This window comes from Semicossyphus pulcher, unplaced genomic scaffold (assembly GCF_022749685.1).
Source record: "Semicossyphus pulcher isolate SPU_LCO1_2020_fin unplaced genomic scaffold, fSemPul1.0.p SCAF_2, whole genome shotgun sequence".
NCBI classification, from domain to species: domain Eukaryota; kingdom Metazoa; phylum Chordata; class Actinopteri; order Labriformes; family Labridae; genus Semicossyphus; species Semicossyphus pulcher.
The window spans coordinates 13,080,689-13,102,772 of NW_027211693.1; the positions used below are offsets into that span (position 1 = coordinate 13,080,689).

Consider the following 22,084-nt stretch of genomic DNA (forward strand, 5'->3'; position numbering starts at 1 on the left):
AGGGACTTTAACTATTTTGCACCTGCTAACCTATCAAAACATCGACTTGCTGGATTGGGTCAAACAGCGTTGTCCCGCCCCTTGGCCACTGGCATTATATTTCAACATAGTAAAACACTTTATTGCCCTCAATGCACCTATTCACCCACAATGGCCAAAACAGTCAATCTGACATTCACAGCGAAAATATGAAAATTCACCGGCATGCTGGAAGAGAAACTTGGAGGCAGTTTCCACCTTGGTTTTAGCTTAAAGCTTAAGGAAGGAAAATGATAAATAGTTTATAATACAGGGGGCCAATGTGACTGTTATGGCCATTATAGGTAGAAAGTCTTCTGTTTTGTATTAATAATAAAGCAACAAAGGTAGATAGAAACAAAGAGTCAGGGCCCTATTGTTACATGGATTTTATCTCAACAAATGTATAACATATGTATGTGTCTAGAGTCAAATTGATACAGAATATCAGCACTGCTGTGATTTGGTCATAGGCGTGAGGCCTGTTACGGTAAAGACACATTTACCTTTTTGTTTTATTGTACATCTTAGGGTTGTAGACAAAATAAGTAATCTAAGGACTTTGAAACACTAATTGACTTTCTTTCACAATTTCCTGATACTTTATCTGTCAGTTTTACTGAAAAAGGAAATAATCACCCGGCCTGTGATGAATAATTAATATGCACTTCACTCTAATGCAGTGTAGGTGATGTCGTAAGTTAGGGTTAGGGTTAGGGTTAGAAAAAGTGACCGCACTGAGGTGAAATACAAACAAAAGGTAAGAAATGTATGTCGTGCGTAGAACCATTTGTCACCACTATGATTCTGTCGGAGTTCCAGTCCACAATCACAACCCGCTCACTACACATAATCCCTGACAGGGCGAGCAGGACCCTGACACAGATGCTATAGAGAAATAGCAGACCTCCATGATTAACCAATCAGAATCAAGTATTTAACACAGCCGTGTAATGTTTACTTATACTAACCTGTTTATGTATTCACCAAACATGTAAGTTAAAATATATTAAGGAAAAACAAGGCTCTGCACCCAAAATGTCCCCTGCAAATCAGAAATCATCACGTATTCCTGCACTAGTAGTACAGGGGTGCCCCTGTGTTTTTTTCTTTCAGTCTTATAAGGAACAACGAGGAGTTTTCAGGCAACTCTTGTAATGACTTACACAGGTGGCAGTGAAATCAATGAGGATTTTCATAGGAAAGCTGTCGTGAGTCCTTCACAAAGACACCAGTCCAACGAGAAAGACAGGGATAGTTTCATATTCTAAGTTACTTTACAGCCTGTTCAAGAATTTAGAAAGTGCAAAGTGATAAATACAAGTTAAATTGCTTTACCTAGTATCTTTAAAGTGAACAATCATTTCGTCTGTACCTTTTTCCGAGCAAGCAGTCGATGCATCCACGCTGACAAAGACATAAAAAAAACAAAGTAAACACAACACTCACAGACTACATAAAATAAAAAGAAACCCAACATACTTTTCTTGATTTTTTTTAATGAAGCAGAAAATATCACTTGTTCCATACCAAAAACTGTTACAATAACATTAAAAAGTTGTGCGATACTTTCACCAAAAAGGAATGTGTGAATCGTGGGAATGAATGCGCGTTTGTACTAAAGGACAATTCAACGTAAATGTTGCAGCAATGACCTCCTAATCTGACGGCAGAGCACAGAAAGTACGTACGAATACTGACTGTTGCTTTAGAAATACTGTGAAATGCTGTTTTTTTTCTTATGTAATTGTGCAATATAATACTGTAGGTGCGATTATGGCCCCTACGGACTTAGGAGGGTTTCCTTCCAAAATTAAACATGACTAAAAAAACAATTAGAGTTCTAGTATCAATCACTCACAATCGTTTACACCTAACCTTAAAAGGGAGCTATTATAGAGAGGACAAAAAGAGTCATATAAGTGATTAAAAGTGATAAGTCAATATTTTTGGCAAAATTTAAGAATGAAACCCTTCTCTTGCTTATTATTTCATTTTAAAGGTGCAATATCCTATTTGACTAAACGTGATTTCTGTTAAACCGAGTGAATTTCAAAACTTCTCAACAGAAATGTTCACATCATCTATACATTCTTTTTATATCCTCAATCTGCATCTCTGTTCTCCTTTGGGATCCTATCAACTGGCTTTCATCATCTTTAAAGAAAATGTTCGACATTTTGAGAAATACTGTGGTTTGCTTTCTTGTTTTTATTGTGCCTTCAAATGGGATCGTGTTCACACTGTTCATGAGAATCGTCCTCTTGTGGTATTCACAACCTAGGGAAAGAAATGTTCTGAAAGCTCCAGCTTCATTCAACGTTTTTACTGAAGTTTCTAGAAACGGCCATGGAAGGTTATTTGGCTGGATGGTTAGTTAATATTTGTAATTTTAGTCGTATAGTTTTTGTCATGATTTTTTGTCAGGGGAAATATTTCATATTCACAACAGCGGTATCTTTTACCTGTTTCTTTATACCTTTCCATTTCCTGCATTGCGTTTGTAGCGTGTATTTTTGCGTCATGCCTTTTCCTAGCAGCGTTGTTTTCATGACTTTAATCTTGAAGATTTTCATTTAAATAAATGTCTGATAAGTCACTATCAATCGCTGAATGAGGTAACACAATGGTGATTGAGCCTATGGCCCATTGATGAAAGCCTTTGCATTTGCAGCGGCGCCCAGTTAGTGATGTGTTTTCCATCACCCAGCAGTGGTTGGTCTGCCAGAGACGGTAGGAGGAGTTACGTGGCTGCTTTTCAGCTCTCTACAAGTGTTGCGAGTAAACAGTAATCTACTATGGCTGAACAAACAAAGAAACGGTCGATGACTACAGATACAACTTCAAAAATAAGTGAATATCCAAAGATAAAGAAACAAACTCGACGCTCAGATGAAGTCAAACAGTCTAAAAGGGAAAGCGACCGTCAGCGAGGAAAATCAAGAGTTACTACCGTAACAAAACGAGCCAACCGTGCCGCCAAATAGAAAGAAACTGATATCTTCAAGATTATTACTTTAACCACTTGGTCGCTAAGCATATGATGAACACGACTTCCTATGTCATGACCACAAGCAAACAAGGTCCATTTGAAGGCAGCATATGAGTTAGAACTGAAGCTAGTAGCTTGTTAGCCTAGCTTAGTATGAAAACTGTGAACAGAGGGGAACAGCTAGCCTAGCTCTGTTCAAAGGTAACAAAATCACACAGCAAGCACCTGTAAAGGTAACAAATGAAAAAAAATCTTATTTTAAAAAGTATATAAATGACAATCTAATATTTCAATGTGGTTATGAGATGTGATAATATCTTGCCAATGGCAATAACTTCTTGGAGTGCTCTGGAGTGCAAGTCCAGAACATAATCCTATAACAATTTGTTATTTTCACTGTAAATTATATTTTCTTTGACAAATAAAACAAACAAGTTACACTTTTGTCATAGGAGAGCTTTAAAAAGGTGCTTATTATCGTTGGCTGTTTCCCACCATTTTCAGTCTTCATGCTAGGCTAAGCTAAGCGTGCTAGTTGTAGCTTTACATTCACCATACAGACGCGAGAGTGGTTTCAATCTTGTCACCTAACTCTCGGCTAGAAGGTGAATAAGCATTATCCCAGCATGTCAAATTATTCCTTTAAATCCACTCTCCCCCTCCTCTCTATCCAAGGATGACCACTCCTCACAAGTTTTGTTTTTCTGTCTTGAACATTTTTGATTTTCTTGGTGTCAAAACACATTCAGCATACAAAAACGAAGAGCCATTGTCTGTCAGTTCCTTTTTCGTCAACATTCAATCCAATTGTAAATCGCACCATGAGCTCGCACACTGATTTCATCAACTCTTTTGCTTTTAGAAAAAAATAAGTAGAAAATCGCAGTATTAGGAAAACATACCAGCATCTTATCAACATGACCTCAAAACCTTGAATCCAGAACACACGTCAAACGATATAAAACCATCATACAAACACACACATTCACACACATTGCTTATTAACATCTCTGGTTCAGGCTAAAAACCTCAGAACAAAACTATAGCATATTTTGTGGCCCAATATTGCATGATAATGAAGTGTTTTCTTGTGATTGGTTTACTTCACTTTTGTTTTTTTACACCAGAAAATGTTAAAGTTCAACACTTCTTTTAAAAGATAAGAAAACACTCAATCCTTGCCTTAGAAATCATAATAACATTAAGAACAAAGAAATATATTACAAATAAATTAAAAACATTAATATATTACATTAAACAACTGTTGTCCTTCCAAGTAACCGCAAAGTAATTTGTACTTTTAGGTACATTCAAAATAAGCCCCTTGATTTGTTTCAGGAGTCAGTCGACTTTCTTTAATCTCCAAGCCAAAATACTGAGGTTTAATTACACAAATAATTAAACCTCAGCATTACTTCTGCCGCAAGATAAAATATAAACAATTAACCTCCAGCCGACCGAATCCAGGATCAATTAAATTATTAAACTAAGCAAACAAACTTGCTCAGATGAAATCGACTGCTGAAAGTGAAAAAATATTCCGATCTGTGAGCTTCTTCATCCAATCTACTGCAAACTCATTTGCTTTTGTACTTGTGCTCCTCTTTCACCCGACACTTCTACACTCCAGCACAGAAAACCATTCAGCATTAAGACTCCAAAAGGTCAAACATCTCATGAATGGCACTAAAAAAACTAAAACAGTTACTATTAATCGTTCTAAGCTTAATCCAAAAGGCAACTGGACGTGGTTGAAGTTCTTGAAGACGTTTCACCTCTCATCCAAAAGGCTTCTTCAGTTCTAAACTGACTGGTGGAGCTAGAAATATAAGCCTCTGTAGGTCATTAGTATGCTAACAGATGTGTAATCAGTCATTAACCTGGGATGTTGTCCTAGTATCACTGAGAGTCATTAGCACCCTCTGGTGTTGATGGGTCGTACATGATCCTGAGTGTGAGTGTGATCTCAGCTGTTTGGGCAGAGACTTCAATACTGCATTGTAAAGCCACTTTCCCACAACAACACCCGGCTTTTTTGCTTAATGGGAAAGGTTAAAATCGGCATTCAGACCTGGGTCAAATGACTCTGCAAGTAGAACCGGGTAATTATCACCTCGGCTCCAATTGGTATTGATGGGAACACAAAACCTGTGTCGATACGCTAATCTCCGCCCCCTTTCTGGCGCGATGCTATGCTCCGTCTGTGACTTCTGCGACTCCTTGTTAACTCAGTTACAAATTCCACCGTCTCTGTCCGAGCAGCGCTCGAACATGTGTTCCAAGTTTGTTTGCGCCGAGTTATATAAAAAGACTGAATAAAGACCTAATCACCGTGACATCTTCAGTGTTTCAGCGTTTGTGACGTCAGACAGCAGAAAAGAGACAGACAGGAGCTTACTCCACTGGCAATGGGAAAAGAGACAATCGGCATCTATAAGCAGGTCTTCGCGGGTCTGAAAAACCCACGCCATGAGCTAATTTCGGTGGGAAAGGGGTTTAAGTGGGTGATAGTTGGTGTCTTTGGCCACCATGGTTTTTCCAGCTTAACATAGATGGTTTCTTTGACACCTCTTTCGAATCAGCGGTCTTCTCTGGACAAGATGTGAACCTCGCTGCCTTCAAAGGAGTGTTCTTTGTCCTTTAGATGTAGGTGGACGGTCCTGACCCGAGAAAGCGGCTCTCCTATGCTTGGCCATGCGTTTGTGGAGGGGTTGTTTTGTTTCCCCAATGTACAGGTCCCTGCATTCCTCATTGCATGGTACTGCATACACTTAATCGCTCTGTTTAGTGTTTTGTCCTTTGGGTGGACAAGCTTCTGTCTGAGTGTGTTGGATGGTTTGAAGTGTACCTGAATACTGTGTTTGTTAAAACTCCTCCTGAGTTTCTCAGATACTCCAGACAGGCAGGGAATAACAATGCTGTGGCGTTTACTGTCCCCTTCTTTCCTGTTGGAGTTGTGTTTCTTGGAGGTCTTGCTGAAGGCCCAGTTTGGGTAGCCCCACGTCTGAAGTGCTTCCCTGAGATGTTCCTGTTCTTCTACAGAGGCTTATATTTCTAGCTCCGTCCACCAGTCAGTTTAGAACTGAAGAAGCCTTTGGGATGAGAGGTGAAACGTCTTCAAGAACTTCAACCAAGTCCAGTTTCCTTTTGGATTAAGCTTAGAATTACCATGACCTGGATGACTGAGAACCTTCACAGACTTTGAAGTGTTTGTACTCATCGATGCCTGATATAGCTGCTTTTGTGGCTTGGGAGAAACATTTATCCTAACTTATTATTTTGTGCTTTTTAACAAGTTTTTGATTATTGCTAAATTAGCCCGTTTTTGTCTCTTTTTTTTGCTGGTGTACCCAAATGGAATGACTTAATTTTTCTACATAGTGTGCTTAACAATTCGAGTGACAGACACTTCCACCAACAGACTGTAATAACCAGCTATCTCCACATGGGGGCGACAGTGACCAGGAAAGGCAAAGACAACATTGGAGCCAGGGAGAAAGTGAGCCGGCTGGTGCCAGATCTGACCCGTCCGTGGCCGTTGTTTCGGTTCCACTTGGGTCCGTTTCTTTCTCGGATTCGAGGTGGCTTAGCGGGGTTGGAGGCGGGGTTAAGAGGGGGTTTGTTGTAGGGGGGAGAGTAAGGCCCATAACCTGGCCAATCATCATTGTATCTTTCACCATGATCTCCACCTCCTGAGCCACTGCCCTCCTCACCTGGAACAAGGAACACATTTCTGACTAATGAATGGGAATAAAAAGTTTCTTTAAAATGAAATAATTCTATGAATGGTTGTCACAAGCTCTATAAATCACACATAATGTAAGTGCATCATGTGATGTTAGATCCAGGATTAACACAAATATAAAAACTGTCAGGCACACTCACTGTCCATGAAGTCCATGTCCTGTCCGCTCTGCGCGTGTCTCAGTTTATTCGTCACCACCCTCAGCTCCATGATCAGTTGCCTGGTCCTCACATCTGGCCGGGCGATGTCCACTTCCACCTCGGGGTTGTTGATCTGGCTGACCAGCCCATCACCTGTCACATCCGGGAGGTACCTGAGCATGCACAAACAGAGGCGTTCATGGACAAAAGCACAGACGTGGAGACACACAAGGAGAGATCTTTTCAAAACACTGTGCAACTTCACACTGAAGTTGAAAATGAGAAATAAAACTAAGTTTATTCTAGTATAATCTAAGCTAAAAGTACACAGTAGCCTTTTGCAGTGAGAACAAATATGGATCTTCTGAGCTGCATGTTTTAGATTTGATGGGCTTGTAGCATGTTAACCAGCAGGTCACCACTTGGTCCAAAGAGAAATGTTTCACCTATGGTATAACATTTTGTAGAGACATTCTCACTCAACAGATGATGAATCCCACTGTCTTTGACTCTAGCACCACTCTGAGGTTAAAACTTTAGTTACAGAGTGCAAGATATAAAACTAGTTGCTCGCTAGGCCTTCATGTTGACTTCTTGATGAGTTGTAGAAACTTTAGACTTTGTAGAAAAAACTGTGTACAAAATTTTCTTCAAACTATAAATGTCATAAAAGATTGTGTCCTCCTTTTTATCATTGGCTGGTAATACATTCTTTAATTACTCTATTTAAATATGAATTATTGTAATTGTATGTGGAAATTACTTCTTATTAAAGGTAAGGCTGCACTGGGTCAAAAACAGTGTTGGTGATACTGAGGTAAAAAACAAACAAACGGATGCTCTTTAAGGATCAGAACAGTGATCAAATATAAATAGAAACAAAAACAACTGTTCAGCTTGCATACTATGGACGTTCATAGTACTGGTTGGCAGTCTAAAAGGAATGCTGGGCACTATGATTGATAAAGTTGTAATCTTGAAGATCCCAGTTTCGTTCTCTTTGGCGGCACCTGTGGTGATAAACGGTAATTGCTGGAGCACACTTCCCAGATATCCAGACAGTGTCGCATGTGTGACGTCCACGGTTGGCTCCGGTTGTTACTCTTGATTTTCCTCGCTGACGGTCACGATTTTTTAAGTTACATCTTCAAAAATAAGTGAAATAATAAATTTGTTCAGCCATAGTAAATTACTGTTTACTCGCAACACTTGCAGAGACCGGAAAAACAGACGCTTTACACACAAGTGTGTTTGTTGTGTTAGCTCCGCCTGCCCTGGCAGACCAAACACTGCTGGGTGATGGAAAACGCGTCACTAACTGGGCACCGCTTGTGATGTCACCACAGACACCCAGTCTGTAATACTGCAAAGGCTTTCATCAGTGGCTCCATAGGTTCAAACACCATTGTGTTACCTCATTCGGCGATAGATAGAGACTTAACAGACATTTATTTAAATGAAATTCTTCCAGATTATTACTTTAATATAAAAATCCTTTATCAAAATCATTGATGCACCTCTGCGTTTTCACACAGTCTTCATCAGGACCCTACAGGTGCTGCCCTGATCAATACCCTGAAGAAGACTCTGTGAGTCAGAACAACCTGAATCATCCATGATTTAACAAAGGATTTCTTTTATTTATAGTCAGAGTGCCTTGGATTCCTTTTAGACTGCCACCCAATATCATGGACTTGCATTATTAAATTCAGATGATATGTAATTATTTTGGCCAATTTAAACCAGCAAATGTCTGGCTGCAGTCCTACTGTGTGATTAAAGCCGCAAAGACGGGTGTGCTTTTACATTAAAACTGTTCTTTAATGCAGCTGGAACATCACAGACACTAAATCATCCATTATGCAGACTAATTTTTCTCTCTCTGTTCCTCGCTCGCACACACACACACACACACACACACACACACACACACACACACACACACACACACACACACACACACACACACACACACACACACACACACACACACACACACACACACACACACACACACACACACACACACACACACACACACACACACACACACACAGGACTGCACGACGCCTCTAAATCAGCCCAGATACACGCTGTCGGGCTGTTTCTGTGTGCATAAGAGCAAGCAGACCCACGCACAGAGCATGTGGGTGACTGGTGGTGACAAAATTAAATAAACTCAGTTCCATCTGTTGCATCCTTCCACCGCTGCACTGCCCCCGACTCACTCTCTCACTCCTCCACCGACCCCCTCCCTCCACACCCCTCCACCCCTGATCTTGCTCACCTCCCTCGGGTTTGCCCGTTCCAGCAGCGGTCCTCATTAGTGACGTCAGTAGCCATCTTCTCATCGTTGCAGATGGTGTGTGGGAGGGACACCCAGAAGCCACGCATGGGCCGCAGTCGCTCCTTCAGCTCTGTAACCTGTGGGGAGGCGGAAAGAAATTGGTTATGACTCAGACCTGGTATTAAAATATCCTTGTTTGGTATGGCTGGCTGGAGGAAGCATATTGACGTTGGTCAAAGCGAGGAACTGACACGACACTGTTTCGGGGTCAGTTCTTCTCCCACATGTCTTTTATGTTTTATAAATAGTTATGAATACCTACTATCCTCTCTCACCCGCCTCTGCTCTTGGTTTCATTTATTTTTCAGCTTCTTTATCACTCTGTGGTCACAGGAGTACGTCTGGTCTCTGACTGCTGCTCTCTTTATTATTAGTTTTTTGTACCAAGCTTGGACTTATTTTCCTGTTGTTTGTCCTCTCTTTGCTCTCTGCTCAGTCGCTATGCCTGAGTCCTGATTCATGTACAATGAAAATACTTTCGTTATAACAGCTTCAACACATTTTGCAACTCAAACTACAAAAACACATTTTAACTAAGTTTCAAATATCAAGATTTCGTAAATAAAAAAGGATCAAATTTCCAGGTTAAATGAGAAAACAGTCTTCTGTAGTGATAACCCCACAATTAATTATCATCAAACTGCATTTCACCCAACTTTTTTGGCATCTTTCAGCTCATTGTTTTGATTTTTCTGGCACACAACTTCACTTTTACTGCTCTCATTAGTGTTATTTCAGTGTAAAACCGCTAAACTCCTGCTGTACCTTCCTGATCACAGACAGACAAAGATATTGGGACTGCAAATGAAAATTAGCTTAAAGCTAACACTGGTACATCAAATGGTAAAATGTATTTCTAATATGTAACATGATCTGTTTAAAATAAATAAAGTATCGGCCCTTAAATATGATGGAGTTTAATTAAAGACCAGACATGTAAAATGCTCTGCTTGAAATAATAAATTGTGTCTGATATGTTTTTTTCTGCGAAATACGTTTAATACCTTGTAAAAATCCTCCAGAGACATCTCCTCCTTCTCCCTCATTAAGTATTCCTGAATCTGCATAGGCCCCGCCCACTATGCACATTCCAAACCGCCCCCTCCGTCGCCAAAACAAAACACGTCTCTGCCATCGTTTAGTGACAACTTGTTGAAAATTAGCTAGCTTGAAATGTAGTAATTAGTAGTGGTAACGTTAAGGTTAGTAGTCAGTTACGATGACGGTTACAGCTGGCTCGCGCATCGCCGAAGTGGTTGCCATAGGTAACACATAATGATATGCATAGCGTCACCCCGTCCATTAACGGAATTGGCTCCTTAGGTTTGTGACGTCTCAAACCTGCCAATCTGAAAACGTGTTGTTCAGCCTGTCCTTGGTACACTGCAGGCGACAGGCTCAGCCATGGAGATGCCAGAAACCTAAGTGAATGAATGCTAATGGTGCTCAATGTCTGTTGCAAACAACTTCGCCAAAACAACTCTTTAAAGTGATAATATGTCAGTATTGTGTGTAACCACGAATGCAACGCAAAACGGTGTTAAAGTCAGTTTATTAACTTTAATCACTCTATTATAAAAATGTTGCTTCTTCCTCACCAGTCGGTCCAGGTTAGTGCCTGCAGCAGTGGTGGGTTTCTCCTCTGGGGTGTAGGTGCGGAAGGGCCTCCTGTTGCCTCCTGACTCTTTGGGTGAGCGTTTGGACCTTCCTGGAGTTGGCCTTGGGTTACCACAACCTTGAAACACCTGAGGTTAACAGCAAACAAACAATACTGGTATAAACAGCTGTGTAACGTGAATATTTATGATTCAAATTCACCATAACTTGCATGACAGCTTTTCCACTTCTATTTAAATATTTAAGGAAATCTCAACCCTTGAATATTTTTCTTTCAGATAATCTCAAGTCTCCAGGATACAGTTTGAGATAAACTGTTTTAATTAACTTTTGATTGCACTCACAGTCCTTTATCCTATTTAGTGATAAATCAGGGCACCCACATGCGTAAATGAGAGGAAGCCTACTATGAACTGCAACCTCCTGCATGTCTCTGATTATAGTCTGTTGGAAGTCTGTGCAAATTAGCTGGGACTCCTGGCGAGGAAGAAGAGGAGGATACCTGCATCTGTGAGACAGACACAGTAAACCGGTTGTCTCAGCACCCATCAAGGCCACAGAGCTGAGAGGCCTCACAAAGAGGGCATACAACCTGCACCAACATCTGTCATGAACTTTGGGTTCACTAAGGACAACTCATCCACCTTGAACTTTCATTCAACTCGGGACAATTGACACATGTACACACATGTCTGTGATGTAAGGTGTAACACTTACACCCTCTGCTCAGAGGATACATATCAGAGCTATCCAGCACTAGTCTGGCCTCTTCTCTCTTCCTTCCTCTTCTTCTGCTTTGTCAATTTTTCTCCTTCTCTCTCTTCAGCGTAAAGGTGGAAAGCTGGGAATTTCTTAGGAAAAATACCAAAACTGTAAAAGGAAAAAGGCAAGGCTTAACCTAGCGGAAACCAGCTTACTGGTTGGAAGGCCAGGGAATCACTTTGGAATCACCACCAAAACCGTAAAAGGAAATAAGGCAAGGCTTTACCTAAACCTGACTTATTTTAGAAAGAACAGACTTATAGTACCTCTCTGAAGGAAAAGACGCGTTCTGCCCCTGTTGTCTGAGTCGTGAAAAAACTCTTGAATAACGACTGTTTCCCAAAGAAAGACCACGACCCCTCCCTGGTGAGTATATGACCCTCCCAGCATTCTCCCTTGAAAATTGAGGTTGTTTATAAGTGACAGTAAGACTGCACAAAATAAATTGGCAGGACCCGAGATCTCTGAGTCCATCTTTTGTTGCTTGTCATTTATTATTTCTCTCTCATCGTTTCATGTCATCTCTATACTTTAAACACACACCCCTCCAAAATAAAACCCAACTCCCCCCAAAATACTTGACATTTTACAAACAAGCCTTTTCGCTTTTTCAAAGTCAAAAATCTTGCTGTGAGATTAAGCCTTCTTTGATACCACTGAAAAGGCAAAGGTTATGGCTATTGTTTTGCGCAAATTTTAAGCTAACTGTAATGTTCGTCTGGCTAAACCCAATGAGTAAGGGGCTGGGTGGAGTTTCCCGAATCATAAGCTAGCAAGAAAATACATAGTCCACACCCAAAAATGTTGCAGCTGAACTGAAACTTGCAGTGTCACATTGTTGAAGAGGTTTTCCACAACCTCCACAGTCACACTCAGTTAGTGAAAGGCAGCAAACGCTCAAAGCTTTAAAGGAAGAACTGTCTGTTCCCTGCAGCACCGCCACCACGAACCTTTTCTGTTTCTAACGAGATGTGGGTGTCTGGTGGATTAGCTGCTGGGACGCCTGCCATGTTTAATCATACTGTCATGCTCTCTGTGTTTCATTCCTATCATTATTGATGCATTTTTTTTTTACTGCATCTCTCGTCAAGAAGACAATTTAATTAAACAATTATCAAGATTATGGCTTTGATAAGTAAGAGGGATAACCTTTAGTTTCTCAAACAAAATTGTTAAAGAACAGATCTACGAAAGTTCCACATTTCTCGCCTTGGTTGAGATGCTGACGCTGTTTTCCTGCATGTGCATGATGGCCTCCGACACTTTCACAGAGATGGAGTCGGCTGCAAGCTCCATGTTGAACGGCCCCTCCAACTTCTCAGAAACCTGGTACAGAGCATCTGATAGAGGACAAAGGGAGACACAGGAATAGAGATGGTAGGGTGATAAAGTTTGCTATGACTACACTCAGTTATCATCGTCTGGTTTTATATGCAAAGATAAAAATCAAGACCCGGGTTCCCCCGTGTCTGGAGTCGCTCACTGCTAACCAGCTAAAAAAGATTTTATTTACATCTGAGGTGTTCAGGTTACAGGACTTCAAGATTAGGAGGCAAGCCAAGGAAATATAGTAATGAGAACGCTGGTGGAAGACAAGGGAGCATGAGGGTAAAAGGGGTTCGGGTGCAGTACACATGGATCGAGTGATGAAAGGTAAGAGGAAGCACTGCACATGAAAAGGAGGGAAAAAAGAAAGGAACGCAGGGGTTTGATGAAAGGAGAAAGGAAACATAGGAAGACAGATCAATTGTGGAGGAGCAGGGAAGCATGAATGATTAATGGAGGAGGAATTCATTAAGGGAAAAGGAAGTGAAAGTAAATGAGAGACCATAAAAGGAAGTCTACTTTTAGGTATGCTCAATTTCTTAATGATAATAATAATAATTCATAACCCTTTTAAATATCTGTCTCTTTAATATATCAGCTAAGACTTAATATACCTAATCCCAGAAATTATTATATTTGTCACCATCCTGACCCGAAACCTACAAAGAAAAAACAACAAGATATTAGGATGTATTGTTCATTCTAATCTCACCCACCAATGAAATTGTTCCATTCGGTGTCCAGGTCGGCCTGATTGGCTAAGCAGCCCTTCATCACGTTAAGGCACAGGGAGTGGCAGGGCCGCAGTGAGGGCATGCCGCGACACAGAGGGCAGTACCACTGACGCATCAGCCCGCGCACACACTCCGAATCCGCAGTCAACTGAAAAACAAAGAAGTGGGTCAAAGAGACGAAGACGAATTAAAACTACTTAACTACTGAAGAGGGGAACTCCACACGGTGGCTGCTACAAGAATCACTGCTAGAGAGCGCTGACCATTTTAGTAACTTATTCTGAAAGTTGTTGATGATGTAGAGCCGCACTGATTAACAACAATAATATTAAAACTTTTATCTGTGTAGCACCTTCCATACAAGAAATGCAGCTGATGCAGAATGAACAGAATGAAACAAGGAAAGAGTGCCGTAATAATAAGATGGAAAGTAAAACTCAATAGTTAACAATAGTAAAATAAGATAAAAAATAAAGATGAGAATCGAATATAACATAAAAAAAATGATAAAACAAATGAAATAAAAAGATCAAAATAAAACATATGAAATGTGTAAATAAAAACCACCTAATAATAATGATAAAGTATAAAATTAAAGTACATAAAATCATGTAAATTATAACATTATAAAAGAAGCCTGTTTTAGCAAAGTCATAGATATCTAATAAAAGACAGAAGTTAATAAAAGTAACGAAATATGTGTGTTGTAAAGGAAGTGTGTCAGTGGAAGCTTTGTAAACTTTGGTCTGCAGTTGAGACGGCTGTTGCTGGGATCCTAAAAAACACCTGCTGATTATTGCAGTGTTCTTGAAGGCAAATAGCTAACAAGGGAGTTAGCAAAGTAGCTTGGTCCCACCCCTTTAGTTGATTAATCAATTAATCGACTAACTTATTTAGTAACGTAACTGTTTCGATAATCACATTGAAGAGAATCGTTTTAAAAATGTTTTTTTTTAAAGAAAATTTCTTGGTTTCAGTTTCTCAAACTTGGCATTTAATAGACAAAGTCATTAATAAACTAACACATTGATAATGAAAACAACCCCTAAATTTCAGCCCTAGATACTCAATTAATGATCCAACTTAATTTGGTCAAGCTATTACTATATAAAGCATTCACTCATTGCTGGTTACAAGGTTTAATTTCTCATTTGAGATGTACAGCGTTCTATAAAGCAACTTCATAATTTTAAATGGGTAAACAACTTTGTTTTGAAAAGGTCATTATAAATAAAGTGATAAAGGAAGTTCGATATTTTAGAGGCCCCCTTTTTGATTTAGGTTTTTAAGTGCATAATTCTTTACATAAAAATCTAGCTAATGCAGTGTAAACAACACAGCAGGCAACAGCATGTAGGAAAACTCACCTTTGTTGCTTTGTTAACAATGTCCCGTCCAGTAGCCAAAGCCTGGGAAAGAGACCTCGCTGCAATAAAAGCCCTTGAAACCTGTATTAAGACAGAAAGAGTAGCCAATTCATCATATTCACTCTGCAGATCATTTCGTGCATGTGAATGTATTTTTTTTCCCTAAGAGACATACTTGTACGCGCAGTTTGCGGGGCATGTCTCCAAACGGCTGCAGCTGCTCAGCGTGTTTGCTGACACACTCCAGGTAGTCCTCGCTGAACTGATACTGGGGGTTAACCAGAGAGAAGACTCGCTCCACCAGCCTGGACCAGAAGTCTGAGAGAACCTCGGACAGGCTTACACTGCCCCCTGTGAACAGAGGAGCAACTGTGAGTGACCTGGCAAAAGCAGAATTTCAGTAAGGATCGAAACAAGAAAGCAGATTTTAGTCGGGACATTTTCATCTATATTCAAAGGAAGCTAATAGATTTGTTGGACACATTTTGACCGATGTAAATGCAAACAAATTAGGGGTTAATTTATTATTTTGGATGCACTCTTGCTGCTAATAAAATGTATCATGTGTACAGCAGCATAACTCTTCTAGGTGCACTCTGCCACAGGAAATAGTAATCAAATAAAGTAAAAATATAGTCACACAAAGTGTTGTCCTTTGATTCATGTTCAGTGCACTATTTTTCCTCAATTAATCATTCTTTTTTAGTGTGTTCGAGTCCATGTCATTCTCTGTGCATTACTCAACTGGCAGACAAATTCTGAATATGCAACTCTCCAATCTGTAGTCTACTCCACAGCCTCAAAATTAGCCATATATGCTGTTTGGCAGACAAAGTCAGCCTGACTAAGCAGCGACAGCCTGCGGAAAGACTCGCCAGCGAGGGGCTGTCGTGCCAAAACAGAGCCATGCGGGACGGAAATAGAAACAGTCAGCCGTGGGATTCCAGTTCTTTCTTTTTTTCTGCAATTGTTCTTGGCATTTCAATTCTCCTCAAAAGACAATTCTGCCTTTCTTCTGCGGTCCAGAGCAGTAGTGGATTTGCCACAGCAGAGACTGATAAAAGTACACTGAACTGCCCACTGCAGCGAGGAATCAACACAGCTCTTCACGAGACTTTGCCCAAATTACTGCCAAACACTTCTCTGCATGTATTCATTCCTCGTGGTTCTGAAGGAGGCCCGTGTAGCCGACAAAAATCAGGTTGTTTGCCTTGATATTTGTCTCCTTAAATATGTCTGTTGCCTTTCATTTTAGCTGAATTTAATGAAAGATGGATGGGGCATCATCTTAGAGAGGGTATCACTTTTGTATAATTTGTATGTGTATTATTATTTGTAGTTGTTAGGATAAAATGTCCCACAACTTTACTGACATAAAAAAAAAGATGGACGCAGGATGGACTCCCCTGACAGACCATCCGAACACATGAGATTTAGATGGATTTAACGAACCAGAATAATATCTGCGCAGCTCCACAAACAGCTCCTGGAAGACGTGTGCGTTCTGGGTGAAGAGCCGGCCGTAGGTCTTGGTAAACATCTGGTTCATGGACTTCTCCGACAAGTCTATAAGCTCCCTGAAGAACTCTGCAGACACACAGCAAAAGCACATATAAGATATTAATTTCTCACCCACCATCTTTTTCTCTAATATCTTGGCCAGCTTTCTACCTACGCAGGCGCTCAGTCAACCCCCCCCCCTCCCCTCCGACATTAACAGCTCATAGGGACAGTTACATCAGATCCTGCACACTGGTAAATGAGAGTAACAACATGTACTCTATTTAGGTCTTCGGGACTCATATGCGGTCTCCCACTCCTTCGACGTGTTTAAATGATTCATCCCGTACATTATATAAAAGGATGAGGAGGAGAAAAAAAAAAAGGTGATAGCAGTCCACAGCAGGTAGAAGGAGAGAGTGTAAAATCTGTGCTGTGGCTGCTACAAACCTGCAGCCATACGTGCAAAAATTGAGACAGCGTGGGCTGAATTCTCTGAAATACAGTCACTTAAGCTGTCTAGGTAGGTTTCCCACACTGAAAGGTTTGTTTAAAGAGATATTCCGCCAATTTTACACAGAGGTTAGTTCTTTGGCCGCTTTGATAAATACGTTATAATGTCCTCTGTGGCTGTGAGGGAGCGTTTAAAAGTCTGACATCATAGCAGTGGTGATGTCATAATGATGTAAGCAGGGTTACCTCAGCTGGGCTTGGCGGCTAGAAATGTACAACACTTACTGGAAATGAAGAAAACCTGGGATAAGGTATAGGTAAGCTATAACTTACAGTGCCTATGTCTTTTTGCTGTTTTCATTTATTATGTTGTCTCTCCTGAATCTTAAATAATTCCAAACAGCAGTTATCTGACATTTATTTAAAGGAGCAATTTGCCCCTGGAAAAAACCACTGTCAGTCAAAGCTGGTGTTGTACAAACAGCTCGTAGTTTCGCCCATTCTACATTACTACAACACCCAGCGTGCATTGCTCCCCTCCCTCTGAAAGGAACGGCCCAGCGAGAGACGCTGGAGTGAAATACTACTGTTTTAGCGGCAGGCAATGACTCAGAGCGGTACAGAATCTAGGATACGATGAGAATAAACCGATGGATCGTCTAAATCTCCAGGTCCGCAGTCTACATTTCAAACCTGACGATTTGGAAGGAGACATGACTCATGATTGTATCACGTAGCCTAGTGTCCTCAAAAGGCACAAAGCATTTTTTTTCCTACCATAATGGCATTAGCTTCCCATAACAGCATGAGAGGACTGAGGTTGAAAATCGGCGAACTGGCCCTTTAAGGTTTTACTGTGTGCTAAGGGTTGCGACCTAAAGAAGGCCGTTCTTGCAGCTATAGGTTGGCGCTATGAGTTTACACTTGACATTCTCCATACTCCACAATCACCTGAGAAACACTTCCTCCCAATTTGGCGCCCTATTTAAGCTGCAAGATTTCCGGTCTCTTCCTCGTCTCTTCCTCAGCTCTGTCAATGCCACCGCTGCCCTGCATCAGAACTGCGCTCGTACTTTCTCTTCAGCTTGGGGGCTTTAAGATATTATCTCATCACTTCTCAAAGTTCTGCATGTAAAATAAATCTGTGAGGATTGATGAGGTCGGAGCCTCGACGCCAAACAGAAACTATGTTCTACTGCTGCAATAAACATTTCAAACTATCACAACGAAAGTTGTCTGACTGATACGTCTGTGTTTTTAGCATTTTTCTTTGAAATAACTAATTGAAAAAGGCCTTTTTCCTTTTTTTCCCCCGGTAGAGTGCCTTGTTTTTTCTCCATTTTGAATTTCTGTTACCCAACAAAGAACACCTTCAGCACATCACACTCCATGCTCTGTTATTTTCCTCATTTTCCTTCATCTTCTCTCCTTACGTTAGCTATCTTGCTAGCTAACCGTGACCAAACCAAACATTAATTTGACAGAAAGCTGAGGGCATTTTACAGCAAGCTTGAGCTTCTGATTAGCCAAATATTGGGAATGCATGGCTGATGTATCCAGGGCTCCATCTGATTGGCCATGTGTTCGAGGGGTGACTGTGAATGCATGGCACATGCTAATACAACATTTGCTCCTATTTAGTGTTATTTAATTATTTTGCGATGTCATTTTGGGATGTTGATGATATTATGATGGTATAAAATCATCCACATTTATTGTGCACTCCAAGTGCAGGGAAAAATAATGAAGACATTAACAAACCAGGAAGAATCCAATTCTGTGTTCTCAAGCCGCATTATGGAAAATGTAGGATCCTGTGTTTCTGGATCTTAACCCATACTGCTGCTTCAATTGCCGTGGTTTTATTCGTCTTTTTCTCTTTTGAGTCTAATAACTTTATGTGAGTGCAATACGGCAGGAGAAGCTATTTGATTTAAGTGGTTTTTTTGTGTGTTGATTAAAGATAAATAAGAACCACGCTTGGAGCTCTGAAATATGTACGCGTAGCTGTGCTTTTAGCTGCCAATGTCAATTTTGTGGCTCAGATATCGGACCATCTGAGGGTAACTGTGCAGGCGGATTTCCTAAATTAGTTTTTAATCAGCTGTCACTCAAAGACACGGTCGGTAGATATGGTGGGTTAGACCAGGAGAAGCTGAGTGCAGTTTGTGTTTCTTTAAATGTACCCACTCTGGCTTCAAGAAGGATGATATTCTAAAACTCATACTAAATACTGTTTCCAATAAACATTATTGAAAGCCTCTCAGTCAGCCTCTCACCGTCAAACCTGCGGTGTCTCTGGGTAAATGTAGTCAAAAGGAACTGGCTGTTCTCTTCGACCGCTTTGACGAAGTCCCTCTCGCTCTGGAGAGCCAGCGTCTCCTCCATCTGACTGGAGCAGCAGGTGTAGTCCTGAGGGCAGAGCCGCAGGTGCTCACCTGGAAGACCAAAGGTTAAACAACAGGCAGAGAAGTAAGGGTTAAGATCTGCCACACATGTTTAGAAATGCATGTAGAGAAATGAAGGCAAAATCACACGAGAGGGAGTGCTGTTATATCGGCACAGCTGTGATTCTGTCATCAGCACGTGTGGAGGCAAAATGAGGAAGATCATCACAGCATGCTGATATTCACTTTAACAGCACAACCTTGAGTGTTGCTTTTATATAGTTCAACAAGCAGCATATAGCTTTAAAAACTACTAAGATTATAACATTTTCCTGCACACTTGCTACTTTGTGTGTCTACAGGTTTCAGCACACCAGCTACTTTGTGTATGTACATTTATCAGGCTACGTTTCCATTCATCATGCCGCCAGTGAAATACGAGTCTGTTGACAGTTGTTTTGGTGGCCCGTATGATTCAGAGGTATTAGCGTGATCATTCAAGACAAAGACTTCTGCTGTTTGGCTAATTGACGGTATTTAGAACACCTGAAGCAAAGCGATACAATTAGTTTAAAGTCCCGGTGTTGTTGTACTCTATATCAGCACTCATAGAACGCCTCTAGTCCAATCAGATTAGGTGGTCGGAATTAACTGTTTAAATAATGTTGTTTTTCTAAACATATGTTTAATTATATGCTTTGCTTATATTTTTTTATTAATTTCTGGTTAAAATGATGGTTTACAAAGAAGTTTTCATTGATAACTGAATAAAAACTAAGGCCTATTCCGATCAGTGGCTCTTTTATCACTTTAAAGCAGGTTTTTTTTGTGAGAGTCAACTCCTCTACTCATCGCTGCTCAGTAACTGTGGGGAAATCTTATCAAAGATAAGGGTGTGATAGAAAAATTGTAATTTCCCTGCATGAATTATTCAGCTTCAATCTGTCTTTCTTTGTCAGCTCAGGTTGGGTCTTTGATATGTCAGAGGTAATGATATGCAAACGACAACCAGGGGAGAAAGAAGGGGAAAAAAACACACTCTGAATGGGGAAAAAGGTTTGAATTCTTTGTTTCTGTAATTTCACATCCAGCATGAATATTACTGCTGTTAATACAGTAGGAAAGTGTCATTCCCAACTCCACCCTCGCTGATGTTCCTCTCTGCCTCTTTTGTTCTCTCTGTGAGTCTCACTATTAGCCCTCTCTCATCCCTCTATTTCCATTTCTAAACTGCCTCTCTTCATCCTTCGCTCTCCCGGCCATCTGCTCCCCTGGCCCACGGGACAGTGAGCCAAGACTCAGGCAGTGATAGCCCAACACACACACACACACGCAAAAAAAAATCAATCAATACTGCAGTTGTCTCAGGGACTCACACACCGAGTTGAAATGCCACAAAATAAATCCTCACACCGGCGAAATCTGCAAGCTCTGTTATTGTGCTCTCAGATTTTTTACTTTTTCCACTAGATGTCTGTCTGGAGCTAACACACACTCACACACACACACACACACACACACACACACACACACACACACACACAGTCATTCTCTCACTGATTTACATGCAAAGCTGAACCTCCACAAAGTAGGCTACATTTTCAGACACTAAAGTGCTCCAGAATATACCCCCTCACTTTGTCAGACATTCACATTTAAACTCCACTTCTTATCGCTCTCTCTCTCTCCCATCCTCTCATAAACTTGACATTATTCAAAATCCAGCAGCCTGTAATCCACATTATATCTTTTAATTCTGCAGATAAGATTATCACCGGTGAACAGAGCCTATGGGTACATGCAGGGATTTAACAGTGGGCCAGTAGGCAAAGACTAATTAGGGGCGAGGTTCTTTGTTGCACCGGTGTTGGCAATTTGCTCATCCCCTTAATCATCCTATTTAAACAGCACAAAGGGGGAGGAGGGGGTGGGTGTAATTTGTTTTAAACCACCCTGCATTATTTCTCTTGAGGGAAACTCACATTGATATTCCTACTTTGTGTCTCTGCTGCTTATAAGTGAGTTTTGAGCCACCTTGCACTTTTAGTTATCACTTATTGTGGCTTCTTTCTGTTATTTAAAGGGTTTTTTATGGTATAGTTCCTCTAATTATTTATGTGGTGGTGAGCAGCGAGTTTATGGTGACCTTAATGTGCATGATGGTATTTTTATCCCTGAAAAACTAGAGCATGCTGACGCACCTAGTTGATTGTCCTGCGACATGAAATTTGATTAAAAGCTTGATTTAAGCGCATTTATGATTATGAGGATGAAGCCGGTCTACGTAAGTCCCCCAAATTGTTTGATTATGTAATTATTCCCACTGCAAGCTAGATGCAGAATCTTACCGGAGATTTGAGTCATCGGTGCAGTGCCTGTGCTGTACCCCTTCTCCGCGTACACCTGCCGGGTGTCGGCGCAGCTCCTCCCCGCTGAAGCCACGGGGCTCCGGGTCCCCGACAGTGCACAGACCGCGCAGAGCAGCACCATCAGCGGGTACCTAGAAAAACATAGCCGGGTATCCATCCTCACCGCAGGGCTCAGAAACAGACCGTAGTGGAGAAGGCGGGGGTGTATAAAACCAGACTATGGGTGCAGCACCTTTATAAATAAATGAATGACTGGCCAGTACAGACGCACGCAAAAGTAAAAAGAGTATCCCAAATCGTCAGTCTTTTAACACAGTCATAGTTTTC

The 22,084-nt window shown here is 40.9% G+C and overlaps 1 protein-coding gene across 1 annotated transcript; it reads right to left on the bottom strand.

The window, feature by feature from the left end:
• Positions 1 to 1,510: 1,510 nt before the first annotated feature.
• gpc2 (glypican 2) lies at positions 1,511 to 21,942 on the bottom strand. Its single transcript, XM_069669752.1, has 11 exons — positions 21,737 to 21,942; positions 19,281 to 19,439; positions 16,501 to 16,635; positions 15,224 to 15,399; positions 15,049 to 15,129; positions 13,664 to 13,829; positions 12,831 to 12,961; positions 10,841 to 10,987; positions 9,183 to 9,319; positions 6,896 to 7,068; positions 1,511 to 6,723 (listed from the first exon to the last, which is right to left on the bottom strand). The coding sequence occupies exons 1-11, from the start codon at positions 21,912 to 21,914 to the stop codon at positions 6,446 to 6,448; spliced, it is 1,761 nt and encodes a 586-aa protein (XP_069525853.1). The 5' UTR covers positions 21,915 to 21,942; the 3' UTR covers positions 1,511 to 6,445.
• Between the last annotated feature and the right edge of the window lie 142 nt (positions 21,943 to 22,084).